Source organism: Manis javanica, chromosome 7, assembly GCF_040802235.1.
Source record: "Manis javanica isolate MJ-LG chromosome 7, MJ_LKY, whole genome shotgun sequence".
Lineage (NCBI taxonomy): Eukaryota > Metazoa > Chordata > Mammalia > Pholidota > Manidae > Manis > Manis javanica.
Genome location: NC_133162.1, coordinates 48,081,111 through 48,098,718, shown reverse-complemented (window position 1 = coordinate 48,098,718; position 17,608 = coordinate 48,081,111). Strand labels below are relative to the sequence as shown.

The 17,608-nt window shown below is 38.6% G+C and overlaps 1 protein-coding gene and 1 long non-coding RNA gene across 7 annotated transcripts in view; one reads left to right on the top strand and one right to left on the bottom strand.

The window, feature by feature from the left end:
• The window catches only part of DNAJC12 (DnaJ heat shock protein family (Hsp40) member C12), a 129,402-nt gene that overhangs the window by 6,475 nt on the left and 105,319 nt on the right, over window positions 1-17,608 (bottom strand). For 5 of the 6 annotated variants that reach the window (XM_073240972.1, XM_073240975.1, XM_073240973.1 and 2 more), the window contains one exon: window positions 3,580-3,784. In XM_073240972.1, the coding sequence (XP_073097073.1) occupies window positions 3,580-3,784 (205 nt within the window). Of the gene's footprint in view, window positions 1-3,579; window positions 3,785-15,394; window positions 16,478-17,608 lie in introns of those variants that run through there. The other variant, XM_073240977.1, reaches the window with a different exon arrangement.
• The window catches only part of LOC140850406 (uncharacterized), a 53,440-nt gene that overhangs the window by 15,623 nt on the left and 20,209 nt on the right, over window positions 1-17,608 (top strand). The window contains exon 2 of the long non-coding RNA XR_012133209.1: window positions 12,229-15,396. This is a non-coding gene — a long non-coding RNA (uncharacterized lncRNA). The remainder of the gene's footprint in view (window positions 1-12,228; window positions 15,397-17,608) is intronic.

Genomic DNA, 17,608 nt, shown 5'->3' with positions numbered 1-17,608 from the left:
TCTCTCCCTTCTTTTTCTTCCTCCTCCACTCTTTATATGTTAGGTGTTTTATTCTGTACCCTTTGTGTTTCCCTTGACTGACTTTGTGAATAGGTGATTTTATTTTGCATTTAGTTATTATTTAGTTTGTCTACTTCCTTTGCTGTGGTTTTATTTTCTCTGATGACAGCTATTTAGCCTTAGGCATACTTCCATCTAGAGCAGTCCCTTTAAAATACACTGTAGAGATGGTTTGTGGGAGGTAAATTCCCTCGACTTTTGCTTATCTGGGAATTGTTTAATCCCTCCTTCAAATTTAAATAATAATCTTGCTGGATAAGGTATTCTTGGTTCGAGGCCCTTCTGTTTCATTGGATTGAACACATCATGCCATCCATTCTGGCCATAAGGTTTCTGCTGGGAAGTCTGATGATAGTCTGATGGGTTTTCCTTTGTAGGTGATCTTTGTTCTCTCTCTGGCTGCTTTTAATACTCTGTCCTTGCCTTTGATCTTTGCCATTTTAATTATTATATGTCTGGGTGTTGTCCTCCTTGCATCCCTTGTGTTGGGAGATCTGTGGACTTCTGTGACCTGAGAGACTATTTCCTTCCCCAGATTGGGGAGGTTTTCAGCAATTATTTCTTCAAAGACACTTTCTATCCCTTTTTCTCTCTTCTTCTTTTGGTACCCCTATAATGCGAATACTGTTCTGTTTGGATTGGTCATGCAGTTCTCTTAATCTTTCATTCCTAGAGATCCCTTTTTCTCTATCTGCCTCAGCTTCTCTGTATTCCTGTTCTCTGATAGTCTCTTCTACCTCATCCATTCTGCTCTTAAATCCTTCCATTGTATGTTTCATTTCTCTTATCTTCCTCCTGAATTCATCCCTTAGCTCTTGAATATTTTTCTGTAGCTCCATCAACATGCTTATGACTTTTATTTTGAATTCTTTTTCAGGAAGATTGGTAATTTCAGTCTCACCAAGCCCTCTTTCTGGTGTTTGAGGGATTTTTGATTGAACAAGTTTCTTCTGCCTTTTCGTGGTGATAGGAGTGGTTACCAGTGAGTGGTGCTTGTGTCAGCTGGGAAAACAAAGTCCCTTCCTGCTTGCCAGTCACCTTGCCTGTCTCTGCTGTCTGTGCCAGTTAACCACGCACAGGGAACAGCCTCTGGGTTAATCTCCTCAGCTACCATGGGTGGGGTAGTCCTCAGTATGGCCTAGAGCACTGGCGGGGCTCGCAGGCCAGCAGTGGGTGTGTCTGCTGCAAGGACAAGGCCCCTTCATGCTTCCCAGTCTCCATACCTCTCTCCACTATCTGTGCCAGCCAACTGCACAGAGGGTGAAGCCTCAGGGCTAATCCCCTGAGCTGCCATGGGAGGAGCTGCCCTCGGGATGGCCTAGGGCAGGGGTTGCAGGTGAGCAGCACGTATTCTGCCATGAGAACAAAGCTCTTTCGTGCCTCCTAGTCTGCGTGCCTGTGTCCACTGTCTGTTCCAGTCAACCATGCCCAGGGAGAAGCCTCTGTGTTAAGCTGTGTGGTTGCTGTAGGCACGGCATCTCTCTGGTTGGTCTGTAGCAATGGTGGGGACAGCCGGTTTGCTTGCAGGTGCCAGCAGAGAGAAAGGAACGGTAGGCTGCTTAATGCAGTGAGGGTCCTCATAGCTGCATTGCCAACCAGGGGGATAGGGCATCTGAAGCTCCTTAAAGTTCCCTGCCTGCTGAGCTGAGTGTGCCAGGATGATTTTGTCCACCTCTTAAACCCTTGTCCCTTTAGGACTTTTAAAGCACCTGCTTTTCTTTTGTCCCAGGGCAACCAGCTGTGGGAACTTCTTTGCAGTCTTAGTCTTGGATTTTGCTTTTCCACTCCTCTAATATCCAGAGTACCATGCAATGTGTGTCTGTCCTCCTGGGACAGATTACTAGGGCTGGTTATTTAGTAGTCCTGTACTTCCACTCCCTTCCTGCTAGAGAGCTGGGGTGAGGAGAGTGCTCAGGTTCTGCCGGGTCATGGCTTTGTACCTTACCCTGTTCCATGAAATGTTAGGTTCTCAGAGATGTAGACTGCTGGTGTACTGTATCTTCTGGTCACTCTTTTAGGAATAGTTGTATTTGCTGTATTTTCAAAATATATATGGTTTGGGAAGGAGATTTCTGCTACCCTACTCATGCCACCATATTTTCCTACTCCCACAGAATCTTAAAACAGGGATTCAGATGGGACCTCAGTGTCATATCTGAGTCTGCAGTGATTAGCTCTCCAGTTCTGGTGAACTCAGAAAAGGTCTAACTCTGAGGAGAAAGTCACAGGGAGGCCCCAGGAATTCAGGAAGCACAGAACAGAACATCCCAGGGCTGACTGGAAAAACATTTACATGTCTGCCTGTGTGTCCACATGTGGGTAGATGTTTGTATGTACTTGCTTAGAACACTATTTTTCTAAAAGTTGGGCTTCTGCTTTGATTGGTTTCTTACATTTCAGTTTTGAGGCTAATGCAATAAACCTGCAGGCTCTACAGAAGGATCAGTTGGGTACCAGGCACAGACACCTGGATCAAACTCTAAGAATCTTTGTTCCCTGCAAATAGTGAGCATGTAGTTCTCCCCAAGAGAGATTTGAAATGACTATTTCTAGAAAGACTATTATTCACTAACAATCTAATTATGCCTTTTTTAAAAACATCTTCAAGGATTTTCAGGGAATTTATGCTTAAAGGCTAAATGCTAATGGAATGATAACTGAGAATCAAATAAGAATTTGGATGATAGTTACAATGTGTGTATAAAACACACCGATTGATATAGGTGAGTCACTATACTAAACATGTTACATGGATCTCCTTATTTTATCCTCATGATAACTCTATGAGAAGATGCCATTATAATCTCTATTTTATAAAAGATGACAAAACTGAGGTCCAGAGAGAAATTTAAGTAACTTTTCTCAAGTAATACAGATAATCAAATGAAGAACCAGAAGTGAACCCATGTAGTGTGGCTTGGGAGCCAAGAGTTTTACCTGCTTCAGTGGATCTACACATGATTCAGTGTATCTACAGAGTTAATTTCATATAAGGATTTTCTCAAGACAGTGCAGTGCCTCAGAAACAGACTCTGAAGCCAAACTACTTTAGTGCAGACCCCTTTCCTGCCATATACAAACTGTATAGCCTTGAGAAAATTACTCAGCCTTCATGGGCTTCAGTTTTCTCATATATAAAATGAGAATAATACTGATACCAATCTCAAACTTGTAGTGAGGACTAAATACATATATGTATATATAATTAATATGAAATAAGATAATAAACAGAATATATGTAAAGAACATTCCTGCATATAGTAAACATCCAATAAACGGGAGTGTTATCTCAGTTAAGCAGAAAACTCTCCAAGAAATGTCTCGAATTTTTCCACGCAAGGGACATACTGAGGAATGTATCTTATAGGTTCTGTGTCAATGCTAAGTATCTTTAAAGGCACTAAAGCAATTCTTAAATTTGGCACTACTATGCAGCTGTAAAAGGCTGAGAATAAAGCAATATAAACCAAGACTTAATTTCATACCTTGTTTGTTCTGCAGTTACATGACATGACTTACTTGATGAATCTGGATTTTGTGGGGAGAATGACTTCTCTATGGACTCGGATTCTTTTTGCTCCATTTTCTCTGTGGTTGAATCCTGCTGCTCTTTCTTTATATCTCTTTGTTCATTGCATTCCTCATTTTCAATCTTGTTGGTATGAGTCTGGTCAGATTCTTCCAGCATCAGATCTTTTTTACCTCTGACAGCCCAGTGCATTGACTACATTAGTTAAAAGCAGACATATAATATAAAAGCAGCATTATATAGTATTCTACATTTTGAGTTCAATATGTGGTAAAACATGACCTATTATAGTGTTGGTTAACAGAATGTTAGACTTGACTATTAACCAGATACTAATCAACTAATCCAGATATTAATTAATTAATCCTCACTGATTTGGAAGACTAATGATTTAAGGGGAAATCCATATCATGGTATAGAGCATCTAAGAGGTTCAAAAATGAGACATTTCCTCAGAAAGTTAAACAAGAATTACATGACCCAGCAATTCTATTACTCAAAAGAATTGAGAGATTAAAAATGGCGGTGTGAGAGGTGAAACAAAGGCTTCCTCCTAAAACCAAATATAAAATGAAAATATAATTAATACAACAAATCCTGAAAGAGCAACAGGAAAGAGGGCTGCCCCAGACTGCATACACCTGCAGAAAAGAATAAACCTCACAGAACAGTGTAACATACCAAAGCTGTGACCCGGCAGGACCCAAGCCCTTCCCAACCCCAGCTCACTGGTGGGAGGAAGAAAAACAGAGCAGGGAGGGAGTGGAGGCCTGGGACTGCTGAACACCTAGCTCTGGAGATCTGCTCTGGGAGTACAAACCCACATTACATGGTGCTCTCATGATTAGGGGGTTGGAAAGCTGACACAGACAGAATACCTAGAGAGACTGAGATTCCAGCCACTTGTGGAAAACAAGGATCCATCTCCAGCTGCTCTGGGAAAAAGAAAGGCAGGCAGTCTAAGAGACTTCCTAAAAGTGAGAGGGCTGCTACAGGAACAAAGATTGCACAGAGCTCACTGCTCAGGAGAAAGGACAGGTAGACAAAATTGTCCAAGTGCACTCTTCCCAGCAGGTTGTGAATTTCACAATCTGTAGGCACTCCAGCCCCCTGACTGGCTATGCAGCTCCAAGGCCCCCCTCCTCCCAGCCAGCCTGCATCTGGATCACAAACTGCCAAACCCTACCCTGGCATTCAGCCAGCCAGAGAGAAGCCCTGCCAACAGAAGCTACAAATGCAAAGCATAGAGGCTTATACCTGTGTGGTCAGCCCACTGGTTCTGGCAGTGGAGACACATATAGCAGCTGGGAAGCAGGAAACCACTCTTTCCTCCCCCGAGGCACCAACACTGCTCCCCTTAGACCCCTGACATTGCTTCAGGGTCTGAGCAGCTCCAGAGAGGAGTTTCTGAGCACTAGAGGCTGCCACATACAAATATGAAACGTCAAAGGAACCTGGTACAAAGCAAAATTATAAATACACCAGAAAAAGAGTCAAATGAAATTGACTTCATGAATCTTCCTGAAAGACATTAAAAATCATAAACATGTTCATGGAGGTACAGAAAAATATTCAAGAACTCAGGAATGAATTCCGGTCAGAGATCCAATCATTATGGAAGACAGTATCAGAAATGAAACATACAATGGAGGGTTTTGTTTTTTTTTTTGAGAGGGCATCTCTCATATTTATTGATCAAATGGTTGTTAACAACAATAAAATTCAGTATAGGGGGGTCAATGCTCAATGTACAATCATTAATCCATCTCAAGCCTAATTCTGGTCAGTCTCCAATCTTCTGAAGCATAACCAACAAGTTCTTACAATGGTGAACGAATTCTTACATAATGAATAAATTCTTACATGGTGAACAGTACAAGGGCATTCATCACAGAAACTTTCGGTTTTGATCACGCATTATGACCTATAAACAATCAGGTCAAATATGAACATTTGTTTGATTTTTGTACTTGATTTATATGTTGATCCCACATTTCTCCCTCTATTATTATTATTATTATTTTTATTTTTAATAAAATGCTGAAGTGGTAGGTAGATGCAAGATAAAGGTAGAAAACATAGTTTAGTGCTGTAAGAGGGCAAATGTAGATGATCAGGTGTGTGCCTATGGACTAAGTATTAATCCAGGCTAGACAAGGGCAGCAAGACATCCACGGATGCAGAAGATTTCTCTCAAAGCAGGGGGGGTGAGGTTCTGAGCCTCACCTCTGCTGATCCCCAAATTCTCACCTGATGGCCCCCCTGTGACTGTGCCTGTCTTAGGTTGTTCCTCCCTTGAGGAATCTTACCCGTCTCTGGCTAACCAGTCATCTTCTGGGGCCATACAGGGAAATGTAAAGTTGGTAAGTGAGAGAGAAGCCATATTGTTTGAAAAGGTTAGCTTTTTACTTCTTTGCAGATTTATGCCCTGTGGCTTCTATGCCCAGCACTTGTCTCGAGGTATCTTTACCACCTGGAGGAATTATGATACTCGGTAAATTCGATATGAGGCACGAATTCTATTTAAGGGTTGTAATTAGGAAGGAAAAGAAAAGCTATAGATGTAGCATATGGAAGGAAACATGGGAGGATTGATTATTTCTTTGACATATCTTCTTGTAGAGTACCTTAAGTATGTATAGGTTTTAAACTACTAACTAATTTGCACACACATATTAACATAATAGGAATATGGTGACATAAACAAAGCAAATCTATAATTACCATCCATCTCCAGTGAAGACAATGGAGGGTTTTAAAAGCAGACTCAATGTGCTGGAGGAGATGATAAATGAAATAGAAATTAGAGAAGAGGAATACAAAGAAGCCAAGGCACAGAGAGAAAAAAGGACCGCTAAGAATGAAAGAATATTAAGAGAACTGTGTGACCAATCCAAATGGAACAATATTCGCATTATAGGGGTACCAGAAGAAGAAGAAGAGAGAAAAAGGGATAGAAAGTGTCTTTGAGGAGGTAATTGCTGAAAACTTCCCCAATCTGGGGAAGGAAATAGTCTCTCAGGCCATGGACGTGTACAGATCTCCCAACACAAGGGACTCAAAGAAGACAACATCAAGACATATAATAATAATTAAAATGGCAAAGATTAAGGATAAGGACAGACTATTAAAAGCAGCCAGAGAGAAATAAGATCGCATACAAAGGAAAGCCCATCAGGCTATCATCAGACTTCTCAGCAGAAACCTTACAGGCCAGAAGTGAGTGGCATGATATATTTACTGCAATGAAGCAGAAGGGCCTCAAACCAAGAATACTTTATCTGGAAAGATCATTTAAATTTGAAAGAGGGATTAAACAATTTCCAGATAAGCAAAAGCTGAGAGAATTTACCTTCCACAAATGGTCTCTACAGTGTATTTTGGAGGGACTGCTATATATGGAAGTGTGCCTAAGGTTTAATAGCTGTCACCAGAGGTAATAAAACCACAGTAAAGAAAGTAGAACAGCTAATTACTAATGAAATGCAAAATTAAATCAACTACCCCCACAGTAAATCAAGGGATAGACAAAGAGTACAGAATATGATATCTAATTACATAAAGAATGGAAGAGGAAGAAAAAGGAGAAAAAAAGAACCTTTAGATTATGTTTGTAATAGCATCCTAAGCGAGTTATGTTAGACACTTAGTTAGTAAGGAAGTTAACCTTGAACTTTGGTAGCCAAGAATCTAACGCCAGCAATGGCAATAAGTGCATATCTATCAATAATCACCCTAAATGTAAATGGTCTGAATGCACCAATCAAAAGACACAGAGTAGCTGAATGGATAAAAAAACAAGACCCATCTATATGATGCCTACAAGAGACTCACTACAAACCCAAAAACATACACAGACTAAAAGTGAAGGTATGGAAAAACATATTTCATGCAACTAATAGGGAGAAAAAAGCAGGAGTTGCTGTACTTCTATCACACAAAATAAACTTCAAAACATAGAAAGTTACAAGAGAGTAAAAGTACACTATATAATGATAAAGGGGTCAGTCCAACAAGAGGATATAACCATTATAAATATCTATGCACCCAACACAGGAGCACCTATATATGTGAAACAAATACTAACAGAATTAAAGGAAGAAATAGAATGCAATGCATTCATTCTTGGAGACTTCAACACACCACTCATTCTGAAGGACAGATCGGCCAGACAGAAAATAAGTAAGGACACAGAAGCACTGAACAACACATTAGGACAGATGGACTAACAGACATCTATAGAACATTCCACCCAAAAGCAGCAGAATACACATTCTTCTCAAGTGTACATGGAACATTTTCAAGAATAGATCATATACTAGGCCACAAAAAGAGCCTTGGTAAATTCAAAAAGATTGAAATTCTACCAACCAGTTTCTCAGACAACAAAGGTATGAAACTAGAAATAAATTACACAAAGGACATGAAAAATTGCACAAACACATGGAGGCTTCACAACATGCTCCTAAATAATCAATGGATCAATGACCAAATAAAAACAGAGATCAAGACAAATAACAACAATAATTCAACACAGCAAAATCTGTGGGACACAGTGAAGGCCGTGCTAAGAGGAAAGTATATTGCAATACAGGCCTACCTGAGGAAAGAAGAACAATCCCATATGAACAGTCTAAACTCACAATTAACGAAACTAGAAAAAGAAGAACAAATGAGGCTGAAAGACAGAAGAAGGAGGGACATAAAAAAGATTAAAGCAGAAATAAATACAATCAAGAAGAATAAAACAATAGAAAGAATCAATGAAAGCAACAGCTGGTTCTTCGAGAAAATAAACAAAACAGATGAATCCCTAGACGGACTTAAGAAAAAAAGAGTCTACACACATAAACAGACTCAGAAATGAGAAAAGAAAAATCACTACGGACACCACAGAAATACAAAGAATTATTAGAGAACACTAGGAAAATTATATGCTAACAAACTGGGTAACCTAGAATAAATGGACAACTTCCTAGAAAAATATAACCTTCCAAGGCTGACCCAGAAAGAAACAGAAAATCTGAACAGACCAATTACCAGCAACGAAACTGAATTGGTAATAAAAAAACTACCTAAGAAATAAAATCCTGGAACAGATGGCCTCACTGCTGAATTTAATCAAACATTTAGTGAATACCTAATACCCATTCTCCTTAAAGTTTTCCAAAAAGTATAAAAAGAAGGAATACTTCCAAACTCATTCTATGAAGCCAGCATCACTCAAATACCAAAACAAGGCAAAGACACCACAAAAAAAGAAAATTACAGACCAATATCCCTGATGAACATAGATGCAAAAATACTCAACAGAATATTAGCAAACCAAATTCAAAAATACAAAAAGATCATCAATCATGATCAAATAGGATTTATTCCAGGGATGCAACCATGGTACAATATTCGAAAATCCATCAACATCATCCACTGTATCAACAAAAAGGACAAAAAACACATGATCATCTCCATAGATGCTGAAAAAGCATTCAACAAAATTCAAGATCCATTCATGATAAAAACTCTCAAAAAAATGGTTATAGAGGGCAAGTACCTCAACATAATAAAGGCCATATAGGACAAACCCACAGCCAACATCATACTTAACAGTGAGAAGCTAAAAGCCTTTCCTTTAAGATCGGGAACAAAATCAGGATGCGCACTCTCTCCACTTTTATTCAACATAGTTCTGGAGGTCCTCGCCACAGCAATTAGACAACACAAAGAAATAAAGGACATACAGATTGGTAAGGAAGAAGTTAAACTGTCATTGTTTGCAGATGATATGACATTGTACATAAAAAACCCTAAAGATTTCACTCCAAAACTACTAGATCTAATATATGTATTCAGTAAAGTTGCAGGATTCAAAATTATTACACAAAAATCTGTTGCATTCCTATATAGTAATGATGAACTAGCAGAAAGAGAAATCAGGAAAACAATTCCATTCACAATTGCATCAAAAAGAATAAAATACCTAGGAATAAACCTAACCAAGGAAGTGAAAGACCTATACTCTGAAACTACAAGACACTCATGAGAGAAACTAAAGAAGATACCAATAAATGAAACATATCCCATGTTCATGGATAGGAAGAATTAATATTGTCAAAATGGCCATCCAGCCTAAAGCAATCTACAGATTCAATGCAATTCCTATCAAAATACCAACATCATTCTTCAACAAACTAGAGCAAATAGTTTTAAAATTCATATGGAACCACGAAAGACCCCAAATAGCCAAAGCAATACTGAGAAGGAAGAATAAAGCAGGGGTTATTATGCTCTGCAACTTCAGGCTCTACTACAAAGCCACAGTAATCAAGACAATTTGGAACTGCCACAAGCACAAAACAATAGACCAATGGAACCGACTAGGAAGCCCAGACATAAACCCAACCATATATGTTCAAATAATATCCCATAAAGGAGCCATGGACATACAATGGGGAAATAACAGCCTCTTCAACAACTGGTGTTGGCAAAACTGGACAGCTACATGCAAGAGAATGAAACTGGATTATTGTTTAACCCCATACACAAAAGTAAACTCAAAATCGATCAAAGACCTGAATATAAGTCATGAAACCATAAAACTCTTAGAAGACATCATAGGCAAAAATCTTCTGAATATAAACATGAGCACCTTCTTCCTGAATGCATCTCCTTGAGCAAGGGAAACAAAAGCAAAAATGAACACATGGGACTACATCAAACTAAAATGCTTCTGGATAGCAAAGGACACTATCAAGAAAACAAAAAGGCATTCTACAGTATAGAAGAATATATTTCTAAACAACATATCTGATAGGGGGTTAACATCCAAAATATATAAAAAGCTCACATGCCTCAACAAACAAAAAGCAAATAATTCAATTAAAAAATGGGCAGAGGATATGAAGAGACAATTCTCCAAAGAAGAAATTCAGATGTCCAACAGACACATGAAAAGATTCTCCACATCACTAATCATCAGGGAAATGCAAATTAAAGCCACAATGAGATATCACCTCACACCAGTGAGGATGACCAGCATCAAAAAGACTAAGAACAAATGCTGGCAAGGATGTGGAGAAAGTGGAACCCTCCGACACTGCTGGTGAGAATGTAAGCTAGTTCAACCGTTGTGGAAAGCAATATGGAGGTTTCTCAAAAAACTAAAAATAGAAATACCATTTGACCCAGAATCCCACTCCTTGAAATTTACACAAAGAATACAAGTTCTCAGATTCAAAAAGACATATGCACCCCTATGTTTATCGCAGCACTATTTACAATAGCCAAGATATGGACACAACCTAAGTTTCCATCAGTAGACGAATGGATAAAGAAGATGTGGTACATATACACAATGGAATACTATTCAGCCATAAAAAAGAAACAAATCCTACCATTTTCAGCAATGTGGATTGAGCTGGAGGATATTATGCTCAGTGAAATAAGCCAGGCAGAGAAGGACAAGTGCCAAATGATTTCCTTCATTTGTGGAGTATAATAACAAAGCAAAACTGAAGGAACAAAACAGCAGCAGACTCACAGACTCCAAGAAGGGACTAGTTGTTACCAAAGGGGAGGGGTTGGGGAGTGGGGGAGAAGGGGATTGAGGGGTATTATGTTTCGTACACATGGTGTGAGGGGTCACAGGGAAAACAGTGTAGCACAGAGAAGGCAAGTAGTGAATCTGTGGCATCTTACTACACTGATGGAGAGTGACAGCAATGAAGTATGGGTGGGGACTCAATAATATGGGAAAATGTAGTAAACACATTGTTTTTTCATGTGAAACCTTCATAAGAGTGTACATCAATAATACCTTAATAAAAAACTAAAAAAATAAGAAGAATTGAGAATTGAAAATAGGATTTCAAAGAAAAACTTAAATGTATGTGTTCACAAAACCTAAAAGGTGGAAACCAAATATTCATCAACTCATTAATGGATAAACAAAAGTGGTATAGCCATACAATGGAATATTATTTGGCCATAAAAAAGAAATGACGTAGTACTAAGCCTTAAACATTATGCTATGTAAAAGAATCCTAAACACAAAAAGTCACATATGGTATGATTCCACTTACATGAAATGTCCATAATAGATAATTCCATATAGAGAGGAAGCAGATTAGTGGTTACCAGGAGATGGGGGAGAGAAGAATAGGGTGTGATTGCTAACAGGTAGGGGGTTTCCTTTGGGGTGATAAAAAGTTCTGGAACCAGGTGGCAATGATGCATGAATAGTATCATGAATGTATGTAGTGCCACTGAATTGTATACCTTAAAGCGATTAAAATAGTAAGTTTTGCATTGTGTATTTTCCCACCAAAACAAAAACAAATGAGGCTGTGTGCCATGAGCCATGCTAGAGATAAAGCCCACTATTATTCTAACTACTGTAACTTTTAATTACTATTCCCACAACTACTGTACTACAGTGACCTTCTGTCCAGCCATGATCAATGCCGAGTTGGGAAATATTAGAATTCTGTATTATACATCTTCTCTTTAAGAAAACTCATGGCACAAAGCAGAATTCAATCAATATTTAACAAGAAATATTTGTTCTAATTTTAAGTGAACATTTTAGTGTGAACTTTTTCAAGTCCAGTTATCCTCAAATAACAAGAGCTTTCCATTTATAGTTTTAAAGGATATTTATGTGTAAGTGTACATTGTATGGATGATTTCTGGAAAGAAATGCAAAAAACTGCAATGATGGCTTTCAGGAAGAGGAGAGCAGAACTGAGGTAAGGATGGACTTACTTTTTGTTACATAACCTATTGCATTATTTTTATTTTTTTAACAAAGGTGTGTTGGCTTTATTATCTTTTTAACTCACAAATATAAAAACCAGGAACCATCCATCAACAGAGTTGGGCATTGTCAATTGACTTCTGGTATAGCTTTTATATTTTTACACAAACACAGTCCCAAACCCCTGAAATCTCTCTCCAGAAACCTGATATCCTAAAATTGTGTCCAATATGCTGGGTGGTGGTCAATGTTTTAACTGTATAATTCTGCCAACATAGCTCTGGCTGCTCATGGTGGGAGTGAGGAGAACATCACAAATGGGTCTTCAAAATGGAAGCATTTGTTAGTCAGGGGGACTGAGGACAAAGATAAGAGAGTTAATTTTCCCCATAGTCCCTTTTGTACCTTTTCCACTTTGTGTCATGTATAAGTATTTCCTATTAAAATGTTTAAAATTGGCTAAATGGGTGGGTTAATGGAAAGAAAAACAGATGAATACAGAGAGACACGTTGAGTTTGCTCTGTCAAGAATATTTCAAGTAGAATAATTAGCCCTGGCATCAACCAAAATAATAACAGAACTGTTTCTTGAACCTCCATCTGGATATTTTGGACTGCTGTTGCTGAAACACTACTGAGGAGTAGCATACTGCCTCTGTTATTCAACAAACCAATGAAAACCCATCTGCCATGTATTTGGGCAAGTTTAAAACCCAAAATAAATTATTTTCCTGATATCAGAAATATTGTTTTCCTGTGCAGAAGAAAAAAACAAAGCAAAGAACCTAAACCAAACCAAAACATTGATTTTCTGAAGTCCAAGACTTACTGAATAAGCTCAGAAGTTGTGACATTTTAAAACTGTGTCACACCAACACACCACACATCAGGCACTGCCTTGCTGTGCACATGCCCTGTGATGCAAGGGCATCTCTCTTCCCACCTTCAGCGTACTTTCCTGGAAAGTCTGGACTATCTTAAAATACTGGGGTTGCCAACTTCTGCCTGAGCATTTCATTGACTAGGTTACACAAACCAACAGAGGGAGGCAGCAGCCAAACGTTACATGTGATGTGGCCAAGTTGGCTCACCGAAGCAAAGTAGGGCAGAACAAGGGGGACCGGTGGTCCTCAGCCCCTGAAAAGAGCTTAGAAAAGCACCACAATTTCCTACCACCTGCCTCAGAAGCACTAACGTTGGCCTCTCAGGCAGAGCCAGGAGAAGCACCTCACCAAGAAAGGGAAAGTGCAAAGAGACAAAATACCTCCTTGGAATCTTTTAAATAATTCTGTTCATCACAATTTCATAAGAAAATTGGAAAATGTTAACGAATAATGGGCCAAAGTGGTCAGAAATAGCATGATCTCAACTACATTAAAAGGTAAGGAGATATGTCCAAATATAAATATATAAATATATATGTATATCCACATATAAAATATAGATGCAGATATAGACATATAGACAGACTGGAAGCCTTGTACATAACCTAAATCCATATGTGCATTCAAGCCTACTGCCCTTATCCAACAGAAGTCATTTCTTTCCACCTTCCCCAGCTGCAAAGAAGCATCATCCTGAATCCTCTTCCCCAAATATAATCAACCCACTCACCCCAAGTTCCAAGAACCACCCCATAAAGCATTTCTTGCCACCATTCTACGTAACTGGCTCTCACGCTGGCAAATGAAGGAGGGGAAACACTGGAAGGAAATGCACCAAAATGTTATCTTTGCATTGCAGAATTACGAAGTTATTTTTCCTTTTCTTTTTTCTTCTCTTTTTTTTTTTTTGATGCCTTCTAACTTTTCTATGACAAGGTTATGTTTATGTTCAATTACGAAAAAATTAGATTTAAAAAGTCAGATGCAGTTATGATTGCCAAAATATATAAGGGGGAACTTCTGAGTGCTCGTAGTATGTGGGGCAGGGGATGGTTATGGAGTATACACTTCACAATTATTTGCTAAATTGTAAATGCTGTGTTATACATTTTTCTGCAGGTTTTACTTCAAAATTTAAAATGTTAAGTTTAAGAAGGTGAAACGGCCTCAGCTGGTACAAAAGGTAATCTGCTTTGGGTTTGGTAGGTTTGGGTCTGTTATGTTGTTTTGGTCGGTTGGTTTCCTGGGATTTTTGCATGTGTACAGAATAGAAGAGGCTGATATGGCTTCCTCTGTGGAGGGGAAATGACACGGGGAAGGTCAGTGAAAACAAAGTGAGACATCAGGAATTCAGGGCACAGAGAGCTGAAATGTGAGCTGTGAACGTCGCAGGCCAGAGAGGTGGCTGGCCTGTACACAATGTGTTGACTCTGCGTCTCAGAACTTTTCTCTTGAAATGAAAGTGCCTGCAGTCTGCTGTAGATGGGTGGTGAGGGTTAACGACCCACATTCGGTAAATGCTTTGCTAGCCCTCAAAGACACTCTGAGATAGTACTCTTACTCATCCATCCCCTTTATGAGTAAATCAGAAGAAAGTATTTTATTATCAGATCCCAGTATCTGCTGATCCCAATTAAAGAAATACATAGGGAAAAAATCCAAACTGTATCTAACCTATCTACAGGCACCTCTCATGCTTCGTAAGAGCGATGCTAAGTGGCCTGGTTTGCTGGGACACAATTAGATCACTCATATCTCTGTTCACAGAGTGTATTTCTCAGCTCCACCTGGGAAGGGCAGAACAACACTTAACATCAAGCTAACTATTGTGGAGTGACTCAGTTGAACAAAATGAGCATCAGTAAAAATATAAAATGATAGTAGTTGATAGAGACAAAGAGGGAGACTAGGAAGGGGAGAGTCTGTGCAGCAAATAATGAACTGCAGCAGAGAGAAAATCCCTGTGTGCATGCAGCAAACAAGCGCTAACCAGACGCCGAGCCTGGGTGCAGAGGCCACTGCCCTACAGTCTGTGAAATCGGTGTTAGTCTGCCTTCTTGATTAACTTGTTTACCAGCTTTCCTTAATGTTTTTTTTTTTTCCTTAGGAAGTCATTTTCTTAAATTCTGGACATTGATCAACACTGGAATATAAAAAAATTGTGTCTACATGTAAGTAAACATTGAGACAAAAAGAGAAAAAAATCAATTGACTCTGATAAGCCATGTATCAGCTAAATAACTATTCAAAATCGAGGGGTTATTTTTATCCTGGATAACCAGGAGTGAATTTTTTACTTGCCTAGCTGACTTCAGACCTCCTTTTTAGATAACAGCCAATTAGGACAGACTGCTTTCTCAACAGGCCCAAAAGGTGTTGAATTGCACACTGTTTCCCATCTGGCTGGAGACACCGCGGCATACACACATAGTAGGAAGCTTCCCTGGTAGTCTGTAGCCAAGTACATCTCATCCAGTCCAGGAACTCAGAAACAATCAATGGACAAATAGATCCATGTGAGGGTGACTGGCAGCCCCAACAAGCCCTCCCAGAAGCAATCAATTTGTCAATCAATTCACCAAAAATGTGTTTCTATTAACTCCATATAAAATTTATAGCAATTTATATATCATAACATTTTTAACAACTTTCTCTCAGTGCTTTATTTTGATGGTGGCTTTGCTGCAGCCATTTTCCCACAGCCATCCAAAGGCCATTCTGCATATATTTTGGAGCTAGAGGGAGAAGCCATTCATGCCATCAATCCCTTGGAGTGAAACCATTTAGCATGACATGGATGAATTTCCCTAAGATTCTTTGAACTAGAAAGGTTTCTGTTTTCAAGTTATCCTAAAGTCACAAAGGCTGTGGGTTTACTAAAGCACTCACCCCATATCTCTTTTTTAACTGTCATATATCTAAACAAATTTCCAATATATGCACTGACTGAATGAATTCTTAAAATATTTTTACAAATTAAACTACCAGGAGGAAATTCTAAAAAGGAAAAGAAAAAGAGCTAGTAAAGTAACAAGGACTTGGTATGGAGGGAAAAAATGCCAGTTACAGTTTCATGATTCTTGGATGATAGAAATGTGTCACTCCTGAAGCTGGGTTCATTTGAGGAATTATCCCAAAGAAGATCCCCAGCACATGAACTGTATGAGATGCTGCAAAAGTGCATTGTGATTGTCTTGCAGGTACTGGGACTAATACTGCTCCTACCAATGCTTTCTCGTCCAGATTGTATTGCTGAAATAAAAAACAGAAATACAGGGTTGATGATGTAAGGGGTAGGGGTTTTATAAGACTTAACAATCTGTAAATGTGAAGGGTAAGCAAATATGTAGATGTATTTTAGATAAAGTCTCCTAAGATTCAAATCCTAAATTATAACTATTTTATTGTCAGAATGGCATATGTAACCCACCTAACCCAAACACCTTAATGGTGATGTTTACCTACAAAAGAATACACAGTGACTTATTAGATGATGAACAAATGAAATGCACACACACACAGAAAGTAACGACTGAGATGTATGGAGACAGGTGAGGCTTTCACAAGCAGAAGTCACTATGAGGATTGGGACAGAAAGGAATGAGAGGACATTTACAGAAAGTCTACCAAATGAGGTATAAACACTCAAAACTTGGTATAGGGGATTCAAAGTCCCCCGAGGTAGGGAAACAGAAGCAAGTCAGAAACAACAAGGTTTGACCCAAGGAAATCTCCATGAAATATCACTGCTAACATAAAGTAGAAAGATAGGCATCTCATCACTTCTGTAACACTGATAAAAATAAATCCCAAACCCAATGCTCACCCAGAATACGACCTCAATTTTGCTGACAAGACAAATGATGCAACTGTTAAGATCTAAAATGTAATTATTTTAAGACCTCAAACAGTTCACAGTTAAGCTAAATTCAAAGCAGAAATAATGTGTTTGGAGATAGGAAATTAGTATTTAGTGGACAGATGTCAGCAATATAAATTATAGCAAGGACTTGGAGAACAGTTTTTGAAAAATCCACAGCTAACTTGAATTAGCAGTTGAAATTAAGTAACAGAGTTCAGTGGATCATCAAGAAAAAATGAACTATAAATCAAAAGACATCAGAATAGCAAGGGTCACTAATTCAGTCACAGTTAGTGTGTCACATTCAGAAAAATGGAAATACTGTTATGCAGAGGTGGTAGAACAATGTTTACTTAGCCAGTGTCAACAAGGATTTTTGGATATACACAATGTAAAAGAAAAAAATCTTATTTTTCATATGTGAAGTTACTACTTTTTAAAGATTCTAGTTATTTTGTGCATATATTCAATAATTATATGGTTAGTCCTTCATAAATAAGTAACTCACTTTAAATAAATTG